Below are 26485 nucleotides of genomic sequence, written 5' to 3'. Positions count from 1 at the left end.
AGTGACTATAGCACCCACCTATAATTAATGACATTTAATGTTTATGTTCCTCTCAATTGGTCTTGTTTACCATTCTGTCACGATCATCAGTTCAGCAGCTCCAGAAACAGCATTTAGACTTGTGTGACTCAAGTGAACGAGACCAGGGTATCACTACAGCAAGGTGGGGCAACCTCAGCAACAAAGAAAAAGTGGGTTGCCAGTCCTTGCTCCATCATCCATATAGAAATTACATATTTCTTTAGAGCAGGGGTCTTCAACAGGGGGTCCAGGAACCCCTAGGGGGTCCTCAGAGTTACTACATAATGGTGGGGGCCGCCAAATCTTGGTGTGATAGGATGTTTTTTTTTACATTAACCACTTGAACCCAAGCATTCCTATTCTGAGGAGAACCTTAGCCAAAAATAGCAGATCTACAAGCTGTGAGCTTGTAGTTCGGCTATTTTTGACCAAGATGTTTGGTGGGGAGGGAAACAAGTACGGAGTGAAATGTCAAGTTTACTAATTATTGATGCTTTTAAGTGGTTAAATGTCTGAAACATTAACATGAATCCAACATAATAGTGCTATCAAACGAGTCTATGGAGTTATCTATGAAAGAGTTAAATCTGCAACACAATTTTATAAAATATGTAGTGGGGGGTCCCTGCTTCATCCCTCTCTCAGCTAAGGGGTCCTTGGACTTCAAAATTGTTGAAGACCCCTGCTTTAGTGTACACAGACAGGACACGGGACCCTGGGGTCTAATTATCCTATTATTTTGTGAAGTAGTTCTTGCTGATTCAGGGTATTGTACCAGACCCCCACAATAATAAAATAAAATATAAAAAAGCCAAAAATGTTCAACATTGAGTTGGATCAGGAGGTTGTTACCTCCTATGGTATTACTAGTAGTGACCTAGCACTATGACACTGGTAATTTAGTACTGTATAAAGTGACAACAGATGCCTATAGACCCAGTATTAGTGTTTAGTTGAAACTGTAGGCAAATTCACCTCGGGTAATAAAAGAAAACAAGCACAGACAGACAGGGTAGAGTTTTCTGTGAACTTGAAACGAAGGGGGGTTGCTCACATATTGACTTCATATTCACAGCATCGTCTGACACATAATAGGCTTTTAAATCTGTTGGACGTGCTAATGCTGTAGCAAGGATATGATGTAAATAGTGGCGGAGACGAGGTTCACCGTTTTGTTGTGGGGTCTTACTTTTTATTTATCTTTTTTTTTTAGATTTTGTCAAAAGAACGATATCTGATTCATTCCTAGATGTACTGTTTCGAGATGGAGGTCGGATTGTGTGAGACACGATTCAGGTGACTACGTCGACAAGTCTGCGCAAAAGTGTCAAATGATTGTGTTTTCCTTACAGGTGACTAAAACAGGTCTGTGATTGTGTTGGGTCTGTCTCTCTTTCTCTCTTTGTTGTTCACGCTCTTTGATTGTCTTTTTCCCCTCCGCACGCGAGCAGTCAGTTTCTCTTTCACTCTTTTTGCTTTCCCTTCCTCTGCCTTCTGTCGTCGTTGAGACTACTGCTGTGCGTGTCTCATCAGGTGTTGGATATTATTTATGACCTTGTCTTGTGTCCCGACTGTGAAACGCCTGATAAAAAAACATCTATATCTGCCACAAATCCAAAACCTGTGGGCTCTACTTTCCAAATGCTTCCGAGTCTGTCTCTCTCTCTCTGTGTGTGTGTGTGTGTGTGTGTGTGTGTGTGTGTGTGTGTGTGTGTGTGTGTGTGTGTGTGTGTGTGTGTGTGTGTGTGTGTGTGTGTGTGTGTGTGCGTGCGTGCGTGCGTGCGTGCGTGCGTGCGTGCGTGCGTGCGTGCGTGCGTGCGTGCGTGCGTGCGTGCGTGCGTGCGTGCGTGCGTGCGTGCGTGCGTGCGTGCGTGCGTGCGTACAGTCCTTACAATTATCAAAAGAGCAGTCATCATCCTAAAGAGTAAGAGTGGTCAACTGGAAGACTCGCCCCGAAATGCGCTCGCCCCCATTTTTTCCACGGACCGCTCGCCCTGAGCGGTTCTTGTAGTTATTTTAGTGAGGTTAAGGTTAGTAATTAGGTTAGGTTTAGGCATAGTTTTACTGAGGTTAAGATGAGGAATAAGGTTAGGTTTAGGCATAGTTGCCAGACCCAGGGGGTCGGCCTACATGAGGCTTTGTCGGTCGGTCGGTCGGTCGGTCGGTCGGTCTGTCCCTCTTTTCCTCTGCACACACGTCATGCGAAGCCATCCAGATCTCAACTACTAGGGGTCTGGCAGTACCAGGTCTCCTGGTTCACTTGTTTTACTGAGGTTAAGTTTAGGAATAAGGTTAGGTTTAGACATAGTTTTACTGAGGTTATACGTTTAGGAATAAGGTTAGGTTTAGGCATAGTTTTACTGAGGTTATACGTTTAGGAATAAGGTTAGGTTTAGGCATAGTTTTACTGAGGTTACGTTTATAGGAATACCTGGTGGCGACCGTTCCGAGGTCGCCGGATTTGAACCGGGGCGAGCGTGTTTTGGGGCGAGCGTTGTATTCCGACAAGCTGGTGCCTAATGTCCTGTCATACGACGGTGTCACACACATCAAGCTGATGTGTCGCACCCGCTACACGTTGTTGTGATCTTGTAGATGGTGTATTTTTCGCCACTCGACATCGTCGTACGATGAAGTCTGACTCGGGCTCAAGCAGTTGGCCTCAAGTATTTGCTGGCTGCCATCTTCTCAGCCCTTCAGTCTCAGTGGACACCCCGGGGTGGAGGACAGGATCTTACTGAACTCGGAGCGGAACTGTCGAGTGACCATGGTGTAGATGAGGGGGTCCACCGCGGCTGGCACGCAGGTTAGGACCATCGCTGACGTCTCCAGCTCCATGAAGAACTGTGGCAACACAGTGCAGAGGGAACAGGAGGGGGATATGTTATAGGACAGTTGTTCTCAACCTTTTCAGGCCGTGACCACCCCCCCCCCCCCCAACCCAAATAATCATAATTGAACTGGGGACCCCCCCACCCTGACACTTGGAATGTAGGAGTGAGGTATTCAATTGTGTTTCGCATTGTGAGCTTGTAGATCGGCTATTTTCAATGTTTGACCAGTTTTTATTGTATCATTTGTTGATTACTTTTGATGCAGTAACATAAAAAAAGGAAAGGTAACTAGCGATATTGAACTTTCCCCTGTGGGAGGTCTTCAGGTTTATTACTATGATTGATTGTAGAATTGGGTTTTGAGAGTGACTGAGAGTACAAAAAAAAAAGTTTATATAAAATGAAATAATTTGAAATGTTTTTCTGTTGGGGCGGGCACTAAGTATTCCCATTAGTTGCATGATGCCTGGTACAGTTCTTTGTGACTCACAATTGTCATATTAGGCCATATTGTCTAGCTCCTTTTCCTTCAGTTTCGTTCCCATCAAGTGGATCTAAATAATCTCTGCTTCTTAAAAAAGATCTATTGGTAGTAAGAAAAAAAACTACCGACATCTGATTCGGCGCAGTATTTTTATAATTAGAGTTTAAAAGTCGGTACTATTCTCTTAGCAGCGCAGTAATACATTCAAAGGAGTGGTGCGGTTTTTGACACGTGATTCCCGTTACAACCAATGGAGTTGCCTCTTCCGCCTCACCACTTCCTGCAACAACGGCCATAGCAACGGTAACGTCCGAAGAAAATACATGAAAACAAAGAAAATATCCTTCAAAAGCACGTCAAAAGGACTCGAAACGATGCTATATGAATCTTATGTCTGACCAGAAAGAAGAGGTTCAGGAATTTACACGGACAAGATGGGACACATGAACAACAAGCCATGGATACACGACGGTCGTCTGTCCCGACCGAACTTCAACCAGGTGTTTGCACTTTTCCATTTACGGCCCGTACATCTACATAAACGTTCAGATTTCAAATATAAAGTGCTTACCGCATGGCCATTGATGTTACAATTCTATATGGTCCCACAGAAATACCCGTATATTCCGTTGTTGTTCAATAAAGAGTATTCTTAACCGATCGGTGACCATTTTCTCATAGATGTATAATGTATCAGAATGCAATACACCTCCCATCCGATAGGGTCGCATGGTTGAAAGGATATGGTGAAATGGCTACCGATCGGATTAACAGGCTTTTTATTGAACAATACGGAAGATACAGGTACTTCTCTGGGCCCGTACATAATTGTAACATCCATGGCCATGGGTAAGCATTTTAAATCTGAAATATGAACGTTTATGTAGATGTACGGGCCGTTAATGGAGAAAGTGCAAACACCTGGACTGGTTGAATGTTTCAGGGCTACTAGAAAGTGCATCAACGTTACTTATAGACATCAACATTGTGTGGATATGGGTTCTTACAAGCCTCCTGAGGAAGCTGGGTTTCACGCAACATTCTACCAGCGTTTTATTGACTAAAATACATTAATGTGATTAATGTGAGAGGAAAACGGCAGAAGGATCAACTCTCTCAAACAGAAACGTCAGCAGGTGAGCCACATTTTAACATGAGACTGAAATAATTTATTGTGTTATTATTAGATAAAAGCATTGAAAATAGCAGATCTACAAGCTCACAACACATCACAACGCGTTGTGAGCTTGTAGATCTGCTATTTTCAATAGATTTATTTGGGGGGAGACACATTTTAACATGAGACTGAAATCATTTTTTATGTTATCACATGAAAAAAAAATTGAAATTAGCATATCTACAAGCTCACACGTCGGGTTGTGAAAGTAAAACTACTGTACCTCAAAATTCTACTTGAGTACAGTAGCCTACTTGAGTAAATGTACTTAGTTACTTTACACCACTGAAAGTACAGGTACTAAAAAAACGTACAGTACTCAAGTGAATGTCCACCACTGCATCTCACCAGTGCTGATAAAGCCCATAAGCTAATTGGCAATATGGCCAAGTAAGAGATTGTAAACAAAACATGCATGTCAATATTGGACTGTCAAATATTGATTTGTCATTTTATGATTGTATGGGTGCTATTACTGTATTTTAAACATTCGTGTGTCATTTAAGTATTAGATAGCCTGCACCTTTGACTCTAGCCTAGAGGAAGCCTTTATGACAAAGGTCATTAAATACCAACCACTCCTACATACCATCTCAGAGCTGGGCTATTAGGTGCAGACTATTTGTTTTTATATTTGGCAGCCTATAGGACATACCCACATACTGGCTGTTAGAGGGTTTCAACAACTTTGGATGCCCAAAAAGGAGGCAAAAAGGTTGGCAAAGTATTGTGCTGTAATTGGCAGCCGCCATATATGGCGGAGACGGTGTTACTTATACCCATAGAGTACTGAGTGACATGTTTATTGTATCGCGAAGTCATATGCCAGGATTATGTGAATGTAACCTTACTGCACCTACAGTATAATATTTGTGTCCCTGTATGTTTCTCCTTTATGTGAACATAAATAAATGGTTAGAGTGTGTGTGTGTGTGTGTGTGTGTGTGTGTGTGTGTGTGTGTGTGTGTGTGTGTGTGTGTGTGTGTGTGTGTGTGTGTGTGTGTGTGTGTGTTTGTGTAAGTAAATGAACCACCCTTCACTGACCGCTACAAGATCTTCTGTGAGAGTCATCTGCCATGGCTTATAGTTGACCAAGAGGTGCTGAAAATAAACCAGCTACGAAGGATGTTCACAGTGAAGAAGCATGAGGATCTTGATGCTTCAAACTACAGGTAAATCAAATACTATGTGTGTCTCTGACAGTTCTGGGAAACAAAACAAAAACCTTTTTGCTGAAAAGTATATTATAGATGTATTCCCTCACAAAAAACATCTATGAGAGTATATTTAAACTAAATTGGCGATCATTGTTAATACGTCTTTATTGATACACTTGTGCTCATCTTTCCCTAACATTTTATGTTGCAGGCAGGATAAATTGAAGCGGAGGTTGACCCTTGAATTTTCCCCCAGCTGGTTTTTCACTGCCCTACCAAGTGCAACATCTCTGAACATACATACATGTCCTTCCTAGGTATTTTAGGAAAAAGGTTTGGTGATGCAGGGCTGCAAGACATACTCATTGAGTCAAGTTGGTGCCCCAAATCCATCAATGGTGTGATCAGTGGTCATCCACAGGAGATTCAGTCTGCACTTTCATATTTTGTCATATTTGTATACTATTTAGCTGCCGTTGCACTGTCAACCAACATTTCTCATTGTTGGTTGACAGTGCAGTTCATACCTGTGAGTGACACAGAAGGCCTGATCTGGGGGGTGGGTGGGAGGGTTGATGTACCACTGACACATGCTGTGACACACTTTGGTATTTTAATAAATATTTCATACCATATGTTGTAATAATTTGGAGCTTTAGTGTTTTTATTTTACTGTAGTCCATTTTTGGCATTATTCCAATCTAGAGGGCTGATTTTCAGCCATTAGTGCTGCTTTTTTTCTCCTACCTTTCAGTACACAGTAGGTTATGACATTTTCTATGTATGAAATATAAGCTTTTAGCTAAATGTGCTATGTATATGTTTCATTGTGCTGGGCACCAATCACTTCAGTAGAAGCGTTTTCTTTCTACATTTCATGATCAAAATTCAAACATGAGGCACCAATACTTGTTTCAGATGTTAGGTACATGTATTTATGACATTTGAGAAAGATTTTGTGTTGCCAAAATCAGTTTTCAATATTTTACAAGCAAAAATAGCAGCACAAGATTTTCGTTTTTTGGTTATTCACTTTAAAGGGATATTTCACTTTCAAAAAAACTTTTGGTCATTTTATGGTCTACTCAGGCTTTTGTGAACCCCCCAGACAGTTTTTAAGTTGCTTGATTCAGTATTTAGATATTTGATATTCATTTTGCCAGCCACGCCCCCTTCCTATACAAACCCATTGTAACTTCAAACTCTATTTTTAACCCGTTTAACCATCAAAAACACCCGTCCTTGGTTCTGGTGACTCACCCTGCCCTCCTAATGCATGAGAGGGCCGTGTTTTTTTGATAACTTTTTTCATTTATTTTTAAAAATTTTTTTTTTGTATTTAATTTTTTCATTTTTCAAAAAAAAATATTAAAAATAAATGAAAAAAGTTACCAAAAAAACACGGCCCTCTCATGCATTAGGAGGGCAGGGTGAGTCACCAGAACCAAGGACGGGTGTTTTTGATGGTTAAACGGGTTTAAAATTGAGTTTGAAGTTACAATGGGTTTGTATAGGAAGGGGGCGTGGCTGATAAAATGAATATCAAATATCTAAATACTGAATCAAGCAACTTAAAAACTGTCTGGGGGGTTCACAAGGGCCTGAGTAGACCATAAAATGACCAAAAGTTTTTTTGAAAGTGAAATATCCCTTTAATATACATTTCTGGCTTGTGAAAAAATACTGCAGAATTTTGTGCGGAGGTATTTTAACCCAAAGTCCACAAGGGTATTGTCTATGCAAAAATGCATTGAAAAAGTAGATCCAAGACATGGGAACGAAATTCATTTTCTAGGCACTTCTTGGAGGGTCACCACACGGCCTATATCAAAAGTTTACATGGACATGATGAGATTTGTTGACACAATGTCAATTCTATACATTTACATTTGGTGAGGGAAGACTGTCACTTCAGCAAAAGCACTACATTTTCTTTTTCTTTTCTCTCTTTATTTTTTCTTATTTTTTGTGGGTATTAAAAATGTCTTATAAGTCCTTAAATTGTCATTTCACTGGGGACCCCCCAACAATCATGTGGGGGCCCACCTGGGGTTCAGGCTGAGAACCACTAGGATATGTTATAAAATTCATTATATCTTTGATGTCGAGCTCCGTATTTCAACGTGTTTTTTTAATGCCCTACTTTGTCATACAGCAGTGTCGCCCCAAAAGTAGCGAAAACAGCAGATCTACAAGCTCCTGTAGATCTGCTATTTTTGTGACTAAATAACTACATTGGATCCATTTGAACACAGGTTTCTTTTCCCCATTTCATGAAAAGTAACGTTTCTTCTGCATAGCAACAAAGATTATGATAATAGTACATTGCTTTGATTAGGTGATTATTATATTGGCATGCTGCTATATAGTGCAATAACTCACCAAGTCAGGCCCGTGCCCTGAGATGATGTTGATCAGCAGAGTCACCACCATGGGCATCCAGAAGAGCGTGAACGCGATGATGATGTACCCGAAACGCTTGGCCAACTTCCCCTCCATGCGTTTCTTTCCCCGTTCCCTCGCGTGGGGGGTCAAGAGACACACCGCCCCCACGATCTCCGGACGTGATACCACCGTGGCGGATCTTTTTAGAGATGATCGGTTCTTCTCCCTGGAAGGAGGACTGGCCGCTTCTGCCACGGTGATGACCGGGCACTGCTGCCCGCTGGACGAGCCCACGGCGGCGGCGGCGGGGGGGAGAGAAGAATCGGCGGGAGCTGTCCGGGGTGCTGAAGCTGCTGGAACTGTCCTCGGTCCTGAAGCTGTGAGGCAGTGGTGTAGAGTAACTAAGTACATTCACTCAAGTACTGTACTTAAGTACAATTTTGAGGTATTTTTTACTTTACTGAAGTATTTCCAATTGTCTGTACTTTTACTTACTACTCCACTACATCTCAGAGGCAAAATGTTAACTTTTACTGCACTACAACAATTTGAAAACGTTATAGTTACTTTGTAGATTTTGGTTATTTATACAAAACATACACAACTTCAGATCTACAAGCTCACAATGCCTTGCAAAGTGACGCGTTGTGAGCTTGTAGATCAGCTATTTTCAAAAGATTTTTTATACATTTTGAAAACTTTAAATGGGGCAGTCTGCATAATGAGTAAGCCTACTTTTACTTTTGGTTCTTTAAGTACATTTTGATACCAATACTTTTGTACTTTTACTCAAGTACATTTTGAATTCCAGACATGCAGAGTATAGCCTACTTCTACATTGCAGTATTGATACTTAACTTAAGTTAAAAAAAGAAATAGTACTTTTTCCACCACCGGCTGTGAGGCTGAGCCAGCTCCACACGTGTCCCACCACCGTCGGCCTCAGCTGGATCCCGCTGTCGAACACCTTCTTGCTGTGCTGCCTCACGATGCAGAATATCCTCAGGTAATGGACGATGATCATGGTCAGGGAGCAGCCCCACACCGGCACCAGCACGTAAGCCCCGAACGGGTCCGTGTAATCGGCGTGAGACTCGTCGCGAAACTGGCCCCACACCAGCCGACGGCAGAGCATGTAAAACACGGCCTGTTTGGAGAGGGTCAGCGAGACCACGGCCAGGACGAGCCCGCACGCCCAGATGGAGAGGATCCACAGGCGGATCCTCGCCCTGCGTCGCTCGGTCTGCATGAACGGGTGGGCGATGGCCTGGAAGCGCTCCACGCTGATGCCGACCAGCGTGAGCAGCTGGACGCAGCTGCACAGCGCGTAGATGAACTGCTGCAGGGCGCACAGGGCGGGCGACACCGAGCCCTCCTGGCCGTAGCGCAGGAGAGAGAAGAGCAACAGCGGCGTGTCCACGGAGCACTTCAACAGGTCACTGGCGGCCAGGCTGACCAGCAGCGCGTTGTTGGAGTTCTGCAGGCTCTTGGTCCGGTACACCACCCAGCACACCAGCAGGTTCCCGGGTAAACCCAGGACCAGGGTTAAACTCAGGATCGCGCAGTTGAACGCGAGGAATATCGCGTCCGTGGTCGCGTCGTCTGCCGCCTCGTCGCCGCGCGCGGCAGCCGTTTCGTTCCAAAAAGTATCCGGATCCATCATGATCTCTCAGCCGTGTTTTTGTGTTACCGTCTCTCCTCCTTCCTCCCACGGGAGCAGCTGGTCATTTACCGAGCAGCAGCCGAGTTCTTTAGTAACTGTGTACTGTGTGTACATAAGTTTCATTAACTATTATCGCGGACGTCTCTGCGTCGCTGGGATATGAAGCCGACGTCATTCGGAATCGGGTCTGTGCGCATCATAGGTGTAAAGTACATTTACATTTACTCAAGTACTGTACTTTTTTAGGTATTTTTACTTACTGGAGTATTTCCAATGTTCTATACGTTTACTTTTATAAGCTACTCCACTATATCTCAGAGGCAAATATTGTAGGCTACTGTACTTAGTTTTACTCCTCTACAATTATTTGAATACTTTAGTTACTTTGCAGATTTGTATTATTATTACAAAACATACGTTAACCTCTTCAGCCCATTTGAAAATTGCCGATCTACAAGCTCACAATGCCTCACATCATGATGCGTTGTGAGCTTGTAGATATGCTATTTTCAAATTTCTATGGGACATTTCTGCATAATGAGTACTTTTACTTTTGGTACTTTAAGTACATTGATGCCAATACTTTTATACCTTTACTCAAGTACATTTTGAATATCGAATTTTTACTTGTAACAGAGTAAAAAATATTGTGTTGTATTGTGGTATTGTTACTTTTACTTAAGTAAAAAAAAGTTGGAGTACTTTTTCCACCACTGCTGTGCGCATAGAAGAATGCATGCATTCATTCAGTCAGTCAAATTAAAGTGACCCTGTATCAGCCAAAAGACACTGTATTGCCTATTAGGCTACTGTGTTAAATTCGTAGTCTTGTCTGATGTAGGAAAGACGAGCTAATCATGTCTGCTATTATAGCACAAGTTACAGCACAATAACTGTCACTTGAGGTCTAGTCCAGGGGTCTTCAACAGGGGGTCTGGGGCCCCTAGGGGGTCCTCAGAGTTACTACAGGGGTCCGCCAAATCTTTGTGTGATATGATATTTGTTTTTACCTTAACCACTTGAACCCTAGCATCCCTATGCTGAGGAGAACTTTAGCCAAAAAATAGCAGATCTACAAGCTCACAATTGCCTCACGCTGCGAGGCATTGTGAGCTTGTAGATCGGCTATTATGGGCAAAGAGGTGTTTGGTGGAGAGGGAAAAAAGAGCAGACCAAATAAACAACAGTTTAATCTGAAACACAATTTGTACACCCCTAACCCCTACATAATTCAATGCAAATCTATACTATCCACCATTGTACCCCCCTAACCCTGCACCGTGATTGGCCACCATTGTGCACCCTAACCCCTACACATTCAATGCAAGTCTATACTTTTCTTTAAGTGAGCTTCCATCACTGTGATGACCACTAGCTGTAATATGATTGGCTGACCTTATTGGCTGACTCTATTCAGGACTGTGATTGGCTAGTGAAACACATGACACATGTGCATAGCCCTATAAATAGGACTATTCACTTAAAAAAAAAACACATTTATGATTTTTTTTAAGTGAATCACCCATTGTGGACCAACCATTGTACACCTCTATTCACACCCTTAACCCAGTACTGTGATTAGCTAACAAGACGCATGATGAAATTAATAACTATAGATATCACCACACACTTCAGAAATATTACTTTTCTTGAAGTGAACTTCCATCACTGTGATCACACCGCCCACTTCACACTGGGTGTGATTTTATATTAATTTTTAGAGGGGGTCCCTGCTTCATCTCTCTCTCATCTAGGGGGTCCTTGGCCTGAAAACGTTGAAGACCCCTGGTCTAGTCTACAAGTCGAATTTTCGCTTGCTAAAAAAAGGAAGAAACTACCAACGCGTCACAGCGCCACAGCAAAATGATCTGATAACTGTGCCTATAGAAATAATTGACTCAAGGATGTCATGCGTCAAAGGGTATGAGTGTGTTGTGCTGATTGGGCAAAGAAACGGGTTGATTAGACCGTAATTAGCAATGTGTCAAGTGTTGTTATTAAAGTGTGACCTTGGTTGAAGCCTGGCTCGCTGAAGAGCTTGTTGGAAAGCCGAGGTCTTTTTTTTTGGCGCTGGTCATAGCAGGTGCTGTGGCTTTTAGTTTGTGCAGACACACACACAGTGTTAAGTTTTTCATTTCAAGGACCAGGCTATAATAAGACTAGACTGTAAGCGCTGGTATCCTGCACTGAACACATCACAGTGGCGGAAAAAGTACTCAAATGTTTTGCTTAGGTAAAAGTATCAATACTGCTATTGATCAATAGGCTATATAGAAATACTCTGTTACAATTAAAAGTCCAAAATTCAAAATGTACGCCTACTTGAGTAAAAGGGCAAAAATTGGTATCACAATACTTAAAGTACCAAAAGTTGAAAGGCTACTCATCATTATGCACCTAGTAAATGTACTTAGTTACTTTCCACCACTGCCTATAGAGCGTGCCAAAAATCCTGAAGGGGGCGTCAACAAGTGTCTTTTGGTAGCGGTGGACATCTTTGAGGGGTAAAAACCAGGTTGACTTAACATTGCCCAATGCCACGCCCAATGCCAATGCCCCCCGTGGTGAAGCCGCGTTGGCACGCTCTATAGAGCGTGCCAAAAATATATATGGCTGATAGCGCGAGAGGGAGTGAGTGGCCCTCATCATGGCAAGAGTTCAGGTGGTTAAGAAATGAGGCATGGCCAGTGTTGATTTTGACTGCAAATTTTGATTTAGTCATAGTCTTTTGAATACAATTCCATGTAGTTTTAGTCATATTTTAGTCATCTGAAATGTTTTAGTTTTTGTCTAATTTTAGTCGACTAAATATCATAAGATATAGTCGACTAAATGTACAGTTGATTTAGTCGACTAAAATGTATTTTGGCGGTGCCTTGATGGCGTCGTAATGGCTGATTTTAAACTTGGTTGCATGCTGAAAATAGCCAATCTACAAGCTCACAACGCGTCGCAGCGCGACACGTAGTGAGCTTGTAGATCTGCTATTTTCAGAACGCAACACCCAAGCGCAAACCAAACATAAAATGACTTGTCTTTTAGTTCTACTGGATCTCTTCTCCACTAGTGCCTCCCTAACATTTTAATCTAGTTTTTATTTGTTGACTAAAATGTCAATATATTTAGTCTTAGTTTTAGTCATCGTAGCGTAGTTTTTATTTCGTTTTTATTTCGTTTTCGTCAGTTCGTCAGCATGGATGGCGTTAGTTTACGTAGGACATGGGAGTCATAGCCTACTGTACACACCCCAGCTGTAATCAGCTGTCTGTCAGACTGCCCATTGAATAAGTGTTTCTAATCAGCCATTGAATAAGTGTTTCTAATCAGCCATGCTTTTACGTAACAATCACAGCTCAGCTCGTGCTCTCAACAGGGCCGTCCCTTTAAACATATGGCTTCCCCATTCACTTGATCAGTGCTTGAGCTGACGTCATAGACGGGCCTCCAAGTGCAATGTTAATCAATGTGTTTCCCTAAGTACACTGACAACGGGTGAAACAGGTACAGTATTGCATAATAACTGACATAACTACCCGTGTATTGCGAGAACCAAACCTGGCACGTGTACCCCAAAGGAGCCAAAGAAGTGCGTTGCCTGGTGGGGAATCGGCCGGATCAGCGGTTTCCCATAAATACATAAATCCATAAATACGCACACAAAATATATGTATGAAGATCTCTGATGTCATAAATCATTGGTTCTCAAAGTGGGGTCCGGTGACCCCCAGGGGTCCTTGAGGGAGTTCCAGGGGGTCCACAACTAAATGATGGGTAGTTATAGCCTGGTTCCAGACGAATCTGCCATAGTGCCATTGCAAAAAAAACAAAATGCCCTTGGCAGATTACGTCTGGCCCCTCTCAATAGAGATTGGATTTCTCTCCCTCCGAAGTTGTGAGGGACCAATCAGGGCCCAGTATGCAAATGTGGGGCGGGTTTATCACCAGAGGCATTTTTTTATTTGCCCCTTGGAGACATTAGTCTGCCCCTTGGACTACACTAGTGATATTAGTCTGGCCATGCCATAGTTCGGGACCAAATGATGGGCCGTTATGGGTTTGTAACTCTGAGAGTGTACAAATGGAACCAAATGGACTCTAACGGGTCCATTTGGTTCCATTTGTACACTCTTAGGGCAAAAGGTCCAAATAAACATGACAGAGTACGCGGCCAGACACGGCCCGAGGAGCGGACCGTGACATCTATGATCCTATAGTTTACTGAGACATGATTTCACTGTCGCTCTGTATTCTATGATCCTATAGTTTACTGAGACTCTACACTGTCTCTCTGTATTCTATGATCCTATAGTTTACTGAGACACTACACTGTCTCTCTAGTAGGTAAAGGTCCTCTGGCCCAATTCTGCCTATTGATTTGCCCACATTTTAGCATTTCCTTTAGTGTTAATGTTCCATAAATGTTCCTGTTATGTCACTAGCCATCTCCCTCAATGCCTCATGCGAAAATGAAACAGAAAATGGGACATTTGTCTCAGAATAATGTATAGTTAAGACCTTATGTAGATTTTACATTCTCTTTTTTGCATTTGTGGAAATTCACTATAGCATCCAATATGCCAGAATAAACATCCAACCCACAATATTTCAAGTGGGGAACAACAACATTTGTTTACTACACATCTTGAAGATTGTAAAAATGCAAATGTTAGAAAAAATATATCAATAGGGTGCATGGGGGAGGAGTTGTTGTGATCTTGTTTAGGCGAATTTTAACATTTCTTTGTGTTGATTTGGGTTTTTATGCACTAAACATGATGGAACTATGGCATCTACATATCAATCTATTTGTCATGAAAAGACGAAAATAAAATGGGGTGAATCGTTTCTGTCGGATGTATTATGTATAGTTCAGGAGCTGATTTGAAGTTTTTATTTTTCACAGCCGAAAATCCAGGATGGACACAACATATGGTAAAAAAAAAAAACATATGGACAATAACTGTCTCTGGGAACATCAAAATTCATTAACTAGACACCTTAAGGATTCTAAAAAGGTAGGTTAGAAATATATATCTTTGGGGGCATGTGACCCCCCCCCCCCCCCCCCTTCCTACCAGACTAGTGGTTCTATAACATTTTCATGTCAAGGACACCCAAATTAATGTGTATTTTGCCGGGTTCTGGACCCCTATCTGAAGAAGATGCTTTGTCAGGGGGACCCCATAGTTGTGTTCAACAGGTTTTTCCCAAAAATTCTTCAAAATGCTTATTTGGACCTTTGGACCGTGTAGAGAGCACATTAACACAGTGAGCTATATAGGGGGGCGGGCTCTAGGCGTGGTGAGCAGTGATTAATTGGGTATAAATAGAGCTCAGGTGTGAGGCAGACTCCAGGTGTCCGTTTGGTTCAGTTCAGATGGAACTCCAGCCCTTCACACTGGCAAGCAGGTAACTAAAGATTATTATTAACCACCAACTTTTAACAGCTTTGTTTAAAATAATTCAGTTTGGAGAACTAGTCTGTTAATTAGTGACATTGAAATGGACAAAGTGAGGCATTGTATTTCATAACAGAGTGAAGGAAAACTCTTTCAATCTACACTCTGTTCCAATGGTTTATAGTGTCATCTAAACCAATGGTTCTTAAACGTTTACATTTCAACTCTGACAGTGTACAACTGGAACCAAATGGACCTGTTGGGGTCCATTTGATTCCTTTTAGACCAGTGAACCAATGCAAGGGTCCATTTGGTTACAATGTGTACACTATCAGAGTTAGACCAGTAAGGGTCCATTTGGTTACAATTTGGTGATACTTTTACTTAGTAACATTTTAGCTATTTTTCCACCTCTGGTAATTAGAAGTGTGGATGGGGCTGGCAAAGCTACATCCACAAGGGTGCATACATGTTTTCCTAAATGTGACCATGGTCATGTAGGCCTACACAACTGAACACTTTTTTTTGCCTCTGTCTTTTCAGGATATAAAGTCGAAGAAGAAAATTCACCAGAAGAAGACATAAGGTAGGAACTATGCTGCTTGTTCAGCGAAGAGCTGCTTCTTTGCAGTGAAGATTGGTGTTCAAGGTAAGAACTCTTATGCTGCTGCTGCAGTGAAGAGCTGCCTCTATGCAGTGAAGATTGGTGTTCAAGGTAAGAACCATGTTTTTATTCCTTTTGCTGCTGCTAGGGGTTTTGCGTCGCGTTTCATTTGCGCCGCGTCGTTCGCGTAAAAAAAAAAAAAACACAAAACAAAGGCACAGGCATGGAGCTCCTGGTTTTACTGGGATGGGGTTCGATTCCCTGTTGTGCCCTACTCATTGTGTTGGCGTTTATATTTGAACTCTCACATTGAATTGTTACATGTATTATACAGGCATCATCCTATCTCAGTATGTATCACTATATAGAGCTTCAACCTTTTAACTAATATTTAAAGATTACTTCAATCTGAATATGAATGTATATGAAGACACTGTATCCAGATGTACACTTATTCACTTAGAAATTTTCAGGTCAGGATACCAATTGTATCCAATCAGGATGGAGAACTAAGACAGGATATAGATTAAACAATTGGAAGTGGTGACACAAAGAAATGAGCAGACAGAATTGGAACTGGAACGCTATAAAAATTAAGCTGATTAAATGGGTACTTTCTCCTGATTGGCTGAATTTGTCACCTACCTGATATTGTATTTTCTGTTTAATAAAGAGCTGGAGAGACATGGAGACTCCTGTAACTGAACAAAGCTCTATAGTAATGATTACTATCAGAATATGGTGCTTTAACCTTTTAACAAAAAAACTTTTGTTTTAACCCTACCGTACGTTAAAGCTCTATATTCTGATTTTCTGATCTTATCATTGTTATGGTCATTTATACCCATATGAGTCATAGGGCTACTGGAAACTTTAGAGGTGTTGTAGCATGTTGTTCCCACCAGAGGGCGCAATACACTTTTCTCTATATATTCAGCAACTGCTTCCTGTTCTGTAATTTTCACTTCCTTCCAGATGGTTTTGTTTTGGTTGCTGAGAACAAGCTGTGAAGAAGTACTGGGTGAAAAAGGTGATATACCTGGATACATGGGCAAGGCATACACCCACCTAACATAAATGATTGGTGGGAGTTTTTCAATGAATGCGGGAGAGGACTGTTTACCTTAAAATGCCTTTAAGATACCTGGACGTCTCTCTTTTCTCTGCTAGGGAATGTTCCTTACACATGCAAATTAGAGGTTTGTTCAAACAATGGGAGGTGTGGGGTTCAGAGAGGGGGGGGGGGGGGCTCAGAGAGAGAGAGAGAGAGAGAGAGAGATAAGAACACAGACTATTGCACAATTACTGATTAAAAACAATGAGTGAGATGTCTGTCTGTGAGAGATGTATACACACACACACACACACACACACACACACACACACACACACACACACACACAGGAATGAGAAGTGAGCTGCTATGATTATCAGTAGGTCGTCAGTAAATGCACATTGCTCACTGCTGTCTGTGTGGGCTTTTCCCTGTGCACCAGGAGACCAACAGAGAGCTGAGCAGGTCCTGCTGCATCCTCCTGCAGAGATGTTTGATTTCAAGATAAAGTTTGCAGAGACCAAAGCTTATGCCAAGGTACGGCTGAGACGAATGTCAGAATGATAGGAATCTGATTGGGAGTTGATGGGGATTTTAATCAATCCAATGACAATAAAATGTCTAAAGTGACACTTTGGTACCACTACCACAAAACTCAAGCCAAGCCATACTGGAAAGAAATGGATTGGAAAAGGTTGTATCCAGTTTAACTGAGCACTAGGCTTATGTGATCATAATTCTTGTTAATGGCATCAATGGACATTTAGTTTAAAAGTTTTACATTAATAAAAGTTTAAGAAGAGTAATGAATATCATATCATAAAATTAGGATAATCATTTCTGGATCCTAAAATTATTACGATATTTATTAATTCCGATTCCTTCATTTTCATGGGTACCTGGCCGTTTGGATATGGTTCCTAATTTCTATACCCAACCGTGACTGTGTGTCTTCCAGGCCATCGAGATGGAACTGAGGAAGATGGAGGTGGGCCAGGCTAACCGCCAGGTGTCCCTCCTCACCGCCTTCATGCCTGAGTCCTTCCTCCGCCATGGAGGAGACCACGACTGTATCCTGGTGCTGCTGCTCATTCCAAGGATCATCTGCAAGGTGTGTGTGATCTGCAAAAAAACGAAAAAAATAGTCTGACCAATGCCACATGGGTTCGATCCTGATTTTGGAGAGTCCTAGACCACTAATGTTTGACCGATCTTTTGTAAAAAAAAAAGTATTTTAATGTATTTAACAACATAAGCCCTGTTCATACATTTTCAGAAATAGCCTATCTACAAGCTCACAATGTGTCGTGAGCTTGTAGATCGACTATTTTTGTTATTGTTTTGAAAACGTTTGTTAATGTTCACTTAAAATGACATGCCCAAATAGGGACACTCTGTTGAAAGTGGTAAAACATTGGGACACATCGGCAGCCAACCGATGTATCGCTCAGGCTCTGCTTACCACCTGTTCCCAACATGTCCGTGTGTCATTTCCCCTGCAGGCGGAGTTGACCCCCTGCAGGGAACCGCGATGAGGGGATCCCGTGGAGAGCAGCTCAGCTTCGCCTCAGGACTGGTCTACTCCCTGGGCCTTCTGCAGGCCACTCTGCACAAATATGAACCGTGAGTGACTATCGCACATGAGAGACTAAATTGGGAATGTTGTCATTGGAGAATACCCAGCATGCTAAAACTTTATAACAAGATTCCAAATAAATTAAAAGATTCTGGTAATGCTCCATGTTGCTATCCAGAACTGAACACCTTTATTCCCAATGTATTGAATATCTTCAATAAAAATTCAGTCCAATGAGAGACAACTTTTCTCCCTCGTATTTCGTTTATAAGTTTTGTCCTCTGTTAACTACTTAAGCCCTACATACTTACCGTCATACCGTATGACGAATAGTGAAACTAGCAATTCTACAAGCTCACAACAATCTGCTATTTTTGCTGCAAGGGAAAGTGCAACATTGTATCATATTGGTCCCTGAATCTGAACAAAGCAAACACACTACTGGTTTGAAAACACACTTAATGCATTACTTTTGAGCGTCCTGTGTATCACAAAAACCTTAACGTTATCGGTCTCTCCACTCTCGCCACTTCTAACATTATCTGTCCTTCCATTGTCATGTCCTCCTCTCATCCAGGGCTATGAGTGGCTGCAGTGTGGAGGTGTTTAAGAGGATGGGCACGCTGTACTCTGAAATGAGCGTCCACAAGCGCTCTCTGGACTACTTCATCGACCTGCTGCACAAAGACCAGCTGGATGAGACCATTCAAGTGGAGCCACTGAGAGGCCCATTTTACAAACGCCCTCTCAGTGGTTCTCAAACCTTTTCATGTCAAGGAATTGTACACAAATTGTTGTACAAGCTTGCAGCGTGGCACGAAGTGACACGTTGTGAGCTTGTAGATCTGCTATTTTCAAAAGATTTGTACCGGTATACATTTTGAAAACTTAAAATGGGACATTCTGCATAAGGAATACTTTTACTTTTGGTATTTTAAAGGAATAGTTTACCCCGAAAATAACTTTCCGTCGCATTCCTAAGCCAATCATTTGATGACCAGCAGCGGTTCCGTATGGAGACACAAAGGAGATTCTTTGTATCACCATACAGAACCGCTGCCGGTGAGTAATCGATAGAAAACGTCATTTTGGGCGTGACCCCTTACTATCCTTAAGTACATTTTGATGCCACTACTTTTGTAGTTTTACCCAAGTAACTTTTGAATACCAGACCTTAGCTTGTAACAGTTTTCCTACATTGTAGTATTGATAATTTTACTTAAGTAAAAAGATTTGAGTACTCCTTCCACCACTGCATTTGGCTTTGTTCTACGCCTTACAATGTATATACTACCACACATGACGGTCGGTCCCCTCTTCTGTCCTCCCAACAGGAGGCCATTAATGACATGAACGACGAGCTCCAGGAGAACGGCAGGGAGACTGAGATGGAGCTGAGAGAGCAGCTGGACATGAGCGGGGGTGAAAGGTCTGCGAGGCCCACAAGAGAGTTGATGCTGCCCAGGAGACCATGGCCGATTACCAGCAGACCATCAACAAGTACAGAGAGCTCACTGCCAGCCTGCAGGTGCATAGATCACTACACACATACACGTTGTACTACTATACTTACTTACCGCAACATTTTAGGATGGATTTTCGTTTTAAATGCATTTTTTCCCCCATGAGTTTTTTTGCCGTTTGTAACCCTGAACCTAACTCTAAATCCTAATTCTGACCCCAACCTGAATCTTTTCCTAATTGTAACCTTGGCTCTAAAAGTCTTTGTTAACAAATTCTCTTGTGGTGTCCAGGAAAATGGCCTTCACAAGGTCAATTTCTACTATACTTATGGGGACACGCGGCCCTCAAGTATATTCATAAACATTTTAACCATTTATTTATGTCCACACAAAGGAGAGTATACAGGGACACAAATATTAAAGGTGCAGTGAGATTACATCACAAAATCATGGAATACGTCTTCATGATACAATAAGCATGTCACTCAGTTTCTCTATGGGTATAAGTAACAGCGTCTCCGCCATATGTGGCGGCTGCCAATTATAGCAGAAATAGAACAATACTTTGCCAGCCTTTTTGCCTCCTTTTTGGGCATCCCAAGTTGTTGGAACCCTCTAACAACCAGTCTGTGGGTATGTCCTAGGCTGCCAAATATAAGAAACAAATAGTCTGCACCTATAGCCCAGCTCTGAGATGGTATGTAGAAGTGGTTGGTACTTAATGGCCTTGGTCATAAAGGCTTCCTCTAGGCTAGGGTCAAAGGTGCAGGCTATCTCTAATACAAACACTTCTCTGGACTCTTCATCAACCACAACAACATCTGGTGTATTAGCTGTCAAAGATGTAAATATGTCTGGGTTATCACAGAGATGAAACATGGATGAAATGACACGGGAATGTTTGTTCTCACTGAGGGTGCATGATTTTTTGATATGTCCTTTGCGATGAGTTCCACTATTCTATCGTGGCGTGCAATGTACATCCCTTTGTATGCATAACAGCCATTCAAGATGTGTGACAGTGTTTCAGTGATCTGTTCTGTGGTGTGGTGCAGACAATGAGGAGCTTGACTGGTGGGAAACCATATGGAAAGGTTGAGTCTGGTGGGAAGGACTTGTAGTCTGGCTTTTATAGTGAATGTGATGATGTCCTCATTGAGTGCAGTGTTCTTAAGGAATGAGTGTGAGACAGAGTGATCAGCATAGGGAAGACAGGCGAGTTTCCCTTGGAGTTTTAGTCCAGTCCAGTGTTGTTGTTGTTGATGTTGGTGTAGATCCATGAGGACTCGTCTGGCACCTGTAGCTGTTAGCAGGTGACTGTGACCAGCATAGGTGACTGTTGCTCTGACCTGGGTGAGGGGGTCAGTTGTAATGTCCTCTGAGACCCTCACAGTCTCTGAGTCAGACCGCACCCACTCTAACGACACTCCAGTGCGGACACAGAGGTCGTTCAGGTCTGGCCAGTCAGACCAGACACCAAAACCAGCGGAACGGGTGTCGAGTTTTCCGCTGGGTTTCCTCCTGAATCCGAGGAAATGGGGCTCCGACTCCCTGGCCAGTGGGACCTTACGCCTCCTTAGGTCCAGGAACAGGGAGGATCGAGCCAGCTCCCTGACATCCTTGTCATCGTTATTCAGCATTTTCAGAAGATGTGAAATCCGCATGCTGGTGTAAATCCATTCCACGTTTGGCAGCCCCAATCCTCCCTCCCACTGTGGATGAAAGATAATGTCGCGTGTACTGTGGGAATTGAGTCCAAACCATTTTCGCACCAGGCTCACAGTTTTGTTGTTCATCTCATACAGTACCTTTTGTTTGATGTGGACATTGGAGAACAGGTGTTGTACTTTGGAAAGTGCCACCATTCACCTGCGATGTTAATTTTATGTCCTAGGTAATTGTATGTCTCGTGAAGGGAGTACACACGTATAGGTTCCGATGCTATTGTAAACACTGGGGGTGTATCTGTTCTCGAGTGATACCACCTGTTCCCGCCACTTCTCCTCTCATACAAAACGGCACATGTCGTGTTTTTAACCTCTAGGCCTGACCATTCTAGAAACGTATCTGTCCTGGCGAGCATGGTCTTAATGGTGCTCTCTTCTCTAGAGGCTAATGAAATGTCATCTGCATAGCCCTGTACAGGGTTGGGGGAGATTACACCATGGGGGGCACATTCACACATCCACTTTATCCATTGGTTAGTGGCAATTATGAAATTTACTGCGCTCCATGGGCAGCCAGTCTTAATGCCTATCTGTAGAGGTGTTGGTTGTGTTAGTTGTTTTCCACAAATGACTTGAATAAAGGAGCCCTTGTAAACATCTTTCACTATGTCAATAAATAGTTGGGGTAGCTGTATTTCCTCCAAAGATCTAATCATGACATTGTGAGTTAATGTTCCAAAGGCATCCCTGAAATCAAGAAACACTGAATACAGTTTGCAGGACTCATGTTTAAAGTCATCTATCCCTGTTTTAAGGCAGAAAACATGTTCATTCATACCCTGCCTGTTGATATAGGCCTTCAGCTTGGTGGACAAGATGTCAGCATCCACCAACCAGGGGAGGACTCTGGCGAGTATGCACTTCATGAAGACCTTGTAGATGGTAGGCAGGAGAGATATGTCTCTCCATGTTGTTAAATCATCAGGGATATTGTCTTTTTTGGGGATGCGGTGGATTAAAGCTCCCTTCCATGTGTCTGGTACTCTTTTATTCTCCAAACAGACATTAAAGATAGATGTTAAGATCTGGCATGACTGCGTGGCTTTAAGGGTCTCGTATGTCACCCCATCTATACCGCTGGCTTTATTGTTAGGAAGGCCATGTAAAACAGCCTGTACCTCCTCAACATTAAAGTGCTCTGTGTTTGGGAAGAATGTTGGTTCAGGTGGTGGCACATCTCTGTGCCAAGGTGGGGGTGGGAGCTCTTCATTATGCCTTTGATTTTTACACTTATTGTCATAATAGGATTGTATGACTGCAGTGTCGCTGGGGCAGTGGGGGGGGTCGGGGTGCTCGCTGTTATTTAGTATTACCTGGATCGCCTTAGATCTCTTGTTCTGCCAGAGATCAGCTAGTTTTTTCCTGCTGACTTTACGCCCCCTGGTGGAACTGGGGCGCGCTGCTGTCTCCAGTGACGGCAGGACGGTGTCGCGCAGTGAGCACAGCTGGAGGCGTATCCAGTCAGCTGTTGATGCAGCTGTCAAAACCTCAGGATATGGATGTAAACGTGGGAACTAATTCAAAACTCTCGCCACATATTTCAGAAGTTGTATTCCAAATGGTGTACCACTGTGGCTCTGAGCTGTAAAAACTCCGTTCTTGAAGAATATTCCATTGAGTAATGTAGCGAGCTTTTTCCACTTTCCTGGATCTCCAGAGGAAGCAAAGGTCTCGCATTGTCGCTTGGTGTTCAAGCGGTCCCTGTAGATCTTCTCATGGGCCTGGAAAGCCATCCATTGCTGTTCCGACAGCGGACGGACATACTGCTGGAAGGCAGCCGGGTTTGTTGCCTCTCTCCCCCAGTGAATGTTCACGGCGGGGGGGGCGTCAGGGGGCCGCGGCTGTTGGTAGATTCTACCGGTGAGTAATGCTTGTATACAAGCTTGAAGTTGCAAATGCATCTCAAATCTGCACCCACTACATTAACGGTGGTAGTTACAACGGGTGTGGTTGTTAGTAGTTATACAAACAACATTGGCGTTCACCGGAGCTTCACCGTCGTGCTGCCAACACCAGGGCACACACACACACACACACACACACACACACACACACACACACACACACACACACACACACACACACACACACACACACACACACACACACACACACACACACACACACACACAGGAATGAGAAGTGAGCTGCTATGATTATCAGTAGGTCGTCAGTAAATGCACATTGCTCACTGCTGTCTGTGTGTGCTTTTCCCTGTGCACCAGGAGACCAACAGAGAGCTGAGCAGGTCCTGCTGCATCCTCCTGCAGAGATGTTTGATTTCAAGATAAAGTTTGCAGAGACCAAAGCTTATGCCAAGGTACGGCTGAGACGAATGTCAGAATGATAGGAATCTGATTGGGAGTTGATGGGGATTTTAATCAATCCAATGACAATAAAATGTCTAGTGACACTTTGGTACCACTACCACAAAACTCAAGCCAAGCCATACTGGAAAGAAATGGATTGGAAAAGGTTGTATCCAGTTTAACTGAGCACTAGGCTTACGTGATCATAATTCTTGTTAATGGCATCAATGGACATTTAGTTTAAAAGTTTTACATTAATAAAAGTTTAAGAAGAGTAATGAATATCATATCATAAAATTAGGATAATCATTTCTGGATCCTAAAATTATTACGATATTTATCAATTCCGATTCCTTCATTTTCATGGGTACCTGGCAGTTTGGATATGGTTCCTAATTTCTATACCCAACCGTGACTGTGTGTCTTCCAGGCCATCGAGATGGAACTGAGGAAGATGGAGGTGGGCCAGGCTAACCGCCAGGTGTCCCTCCTCACCGCCTTCATGCCTGAGTCCTTCCTCCGCCATGGAGGAGACCACGACTGTATCCTGGTGCTGCTGCTCATTCCAAGGCTCATCTGCAAGGTGTGTGTGATCTGCAAAAAAACGAAAAAAATAGTCTGACCAATGCCACATGGGTTTGATCCTGATTTTGGAGAGTCCTAGACCACTAATGTTTGACCGATCTTTTGTAAAAAAAAAAGTATTTTAATGTATTTAACAACATAAGCCCTGTTCATGCATTTTCAGAAATAGCCTATCTACAAGCTCACAATGTGTCGTGAGCTTGTAGATCGACTATTTTTGTTATTGTTTTGAAAACGTTTGTTAATGTTCACTTAAAATGACATGCCCAAATAGGGACACTCTGTTGAAAGTGGTAAAACATTGGGACACATCGGCAGCCAACCGATGTATCGCTCAGGCTCTGCTTACCACCTGTTCCCAACATGTCCGTGTGTCATTTCCCCTGCAGGCGGAGTTGACCCCCTGCAGGGAACCGCGATGAGGGGATCCCGTGGAGAGCAGCTCAGCTTCGCCTCAGGACTGGTCTACTCCCTGGGCCTGCTGCAGGCCACTCTGCACAAATATGAACCGTGAGTGACTATCGCACATGAGAGACTAAATTGGGAATGTTGTCATTGGAGAATACCCAGCATGCTAAAACTTTATAACAAGATTCCAAATAAATTAAAAGATTCTGGTAATGCTCCATGTTGCTATCCAGAACTGAACACCTTTATTCCCAATGTATTGAATATCTTCAATAAAAATTCAGTCCAATGAGAGACAACTTTTCTCGCTCGTATTTCGTTTATAAGTTTTGTCCTCTGTTAACTACTTAAGCCCTACATACTTACCGTCATACCGTATGACGAATAGTGAAACTAGCAATTCTACAAGCTCACAACAATCTGCTATTTTTGCTGCAAGGGAAAGTGCAACATTGTATCATATTGGTCCCTGAATCTGAACAAAGCAAATGCACTACTGGTTTGAAAACACACTTAATGCATTACTTTTGAGCGTCCTGTGTATCACAAAAACCTTAACGTTATTGGTCTCTCCACTCTCGCCACTTCTAACATTATCTGTCCTTCCATTGTCATGTCCTCCTCTCATCCAGGGCTATGAGTGGCTGCAGTGTGGAGGTGTTTAAGAGGATGGGCACGCTGTACTCTGAAATGAGCGTCCACGAGGCAAGCGCTCTCTGGACTACTTCATCCAAGGCCATCAAATACTACCAGGTAACAACAATACAGGACCTCTAGGCTGCCATCTAGCATTTAAAACATGCACACACTTGTGTGTGTGTGTGTGTGTGTGTGTGTGTGTGTGTGTGTGTGTGTGTGTGTGTGTGTGTCTCTCTCCATGAAAAAACTGTGCATGTGCCCGGTCTGCATTAATACGCATTCAACATATTCATGCTTGTTACTTGTCTGTAAGTAACTCACTACTGTTGTGTCCTCCAGCATCTGTACAGCATCCACCTGGCGGAGCACACAGAGGACTGCACCGTGCAGCTGGCTGACCACATCAAGGTATTTCAACGCCTTGTGATTTTATTTTGTCTTTATTTATTTTTTGTTGGTGTTTGCTGGGTTACATGTCGCCTTTCCGATGTTAACGAACCCTATACCTAACCCTAACCGCACGCGGAAGCCACTAGTCGGAGTGGCGAGATGTCGGAATGGAAGGCGGTTACCGTTTGCTGCTGTCTGCTGCACCTTTAATGCGGTCACACCCTTGCCCGTTAAAGCCGAAAGCAAGCTACGTACACTGCAACTGTAAAGACAAACGGATCTAACAAAATAAGACTAAGGAGGTTTATTTTGTAATTTGGTGATTTTTTTAAAATTCTGTTGTGATTTGGCACTATAGTCAAATTTAACAAATTGTCTCAAGACAGTTTACATATAGAGCAGAGACCCAACGTTTCCCCCCCTGAGAGAACATTTGGCAACAGTGGCAAGGAAAAAACTCTCCTTTTAACCACTTAAACCCTATACTTAGTTGACTGGATTCCCAAGAACTCTATTCTAGATCCACTCCTGTTTTCGCTCTACACTGAAATACATTGTCATCAAATGTTTGCCCCAGAATAGGGTTCATGTGGTTATTGGGAAGAAACCT

The 26485-nt window shown here is 42.8% G+C and overlaps 1 protein-coding gene across 1 annotated transcript; it reads right to left on the bottom strand.

Annotated features, from left to right (window-relative positions):
- Positions 1-2709: 2709 nt before the first annotated feature.
- On the bottom strand, positions 2710-9718 carry LOC311063000 (D(2) dopamine receptor-like; the record flags this gene model as incomplete). The annotated part of the gene is made up of 3 exons (XM_084082217.1): positions 2710-2865; positions 8056-8435; positions 8941-9718. 3 exons carry the CDS (start codon positions 9716-9718, stop codon positions 2710-2712), a joined length of 1314 nt encoding a protein of 437 aa, XP_083938343.1.
- Positions 9719-26485: the final 16767 nt, after the last annotated feature.

The sequence above is a fragment of the Gymnoscopelus microlampas genome (assembly GCF_963454915.1).
Source record: "Gymnoscopelus microlampas genome assembly, chromosome: 16".
Lineage (NCBI taxonomy): Eukaryota > Metazoa > Chordata > Actinopteri > Myctophiformes > Myctophidae > Gymnoscopelus > Gymnoscopelus microlampas.
This window is presented reverse-complemented; position numbering and strand designations above follow the sequence as displayed.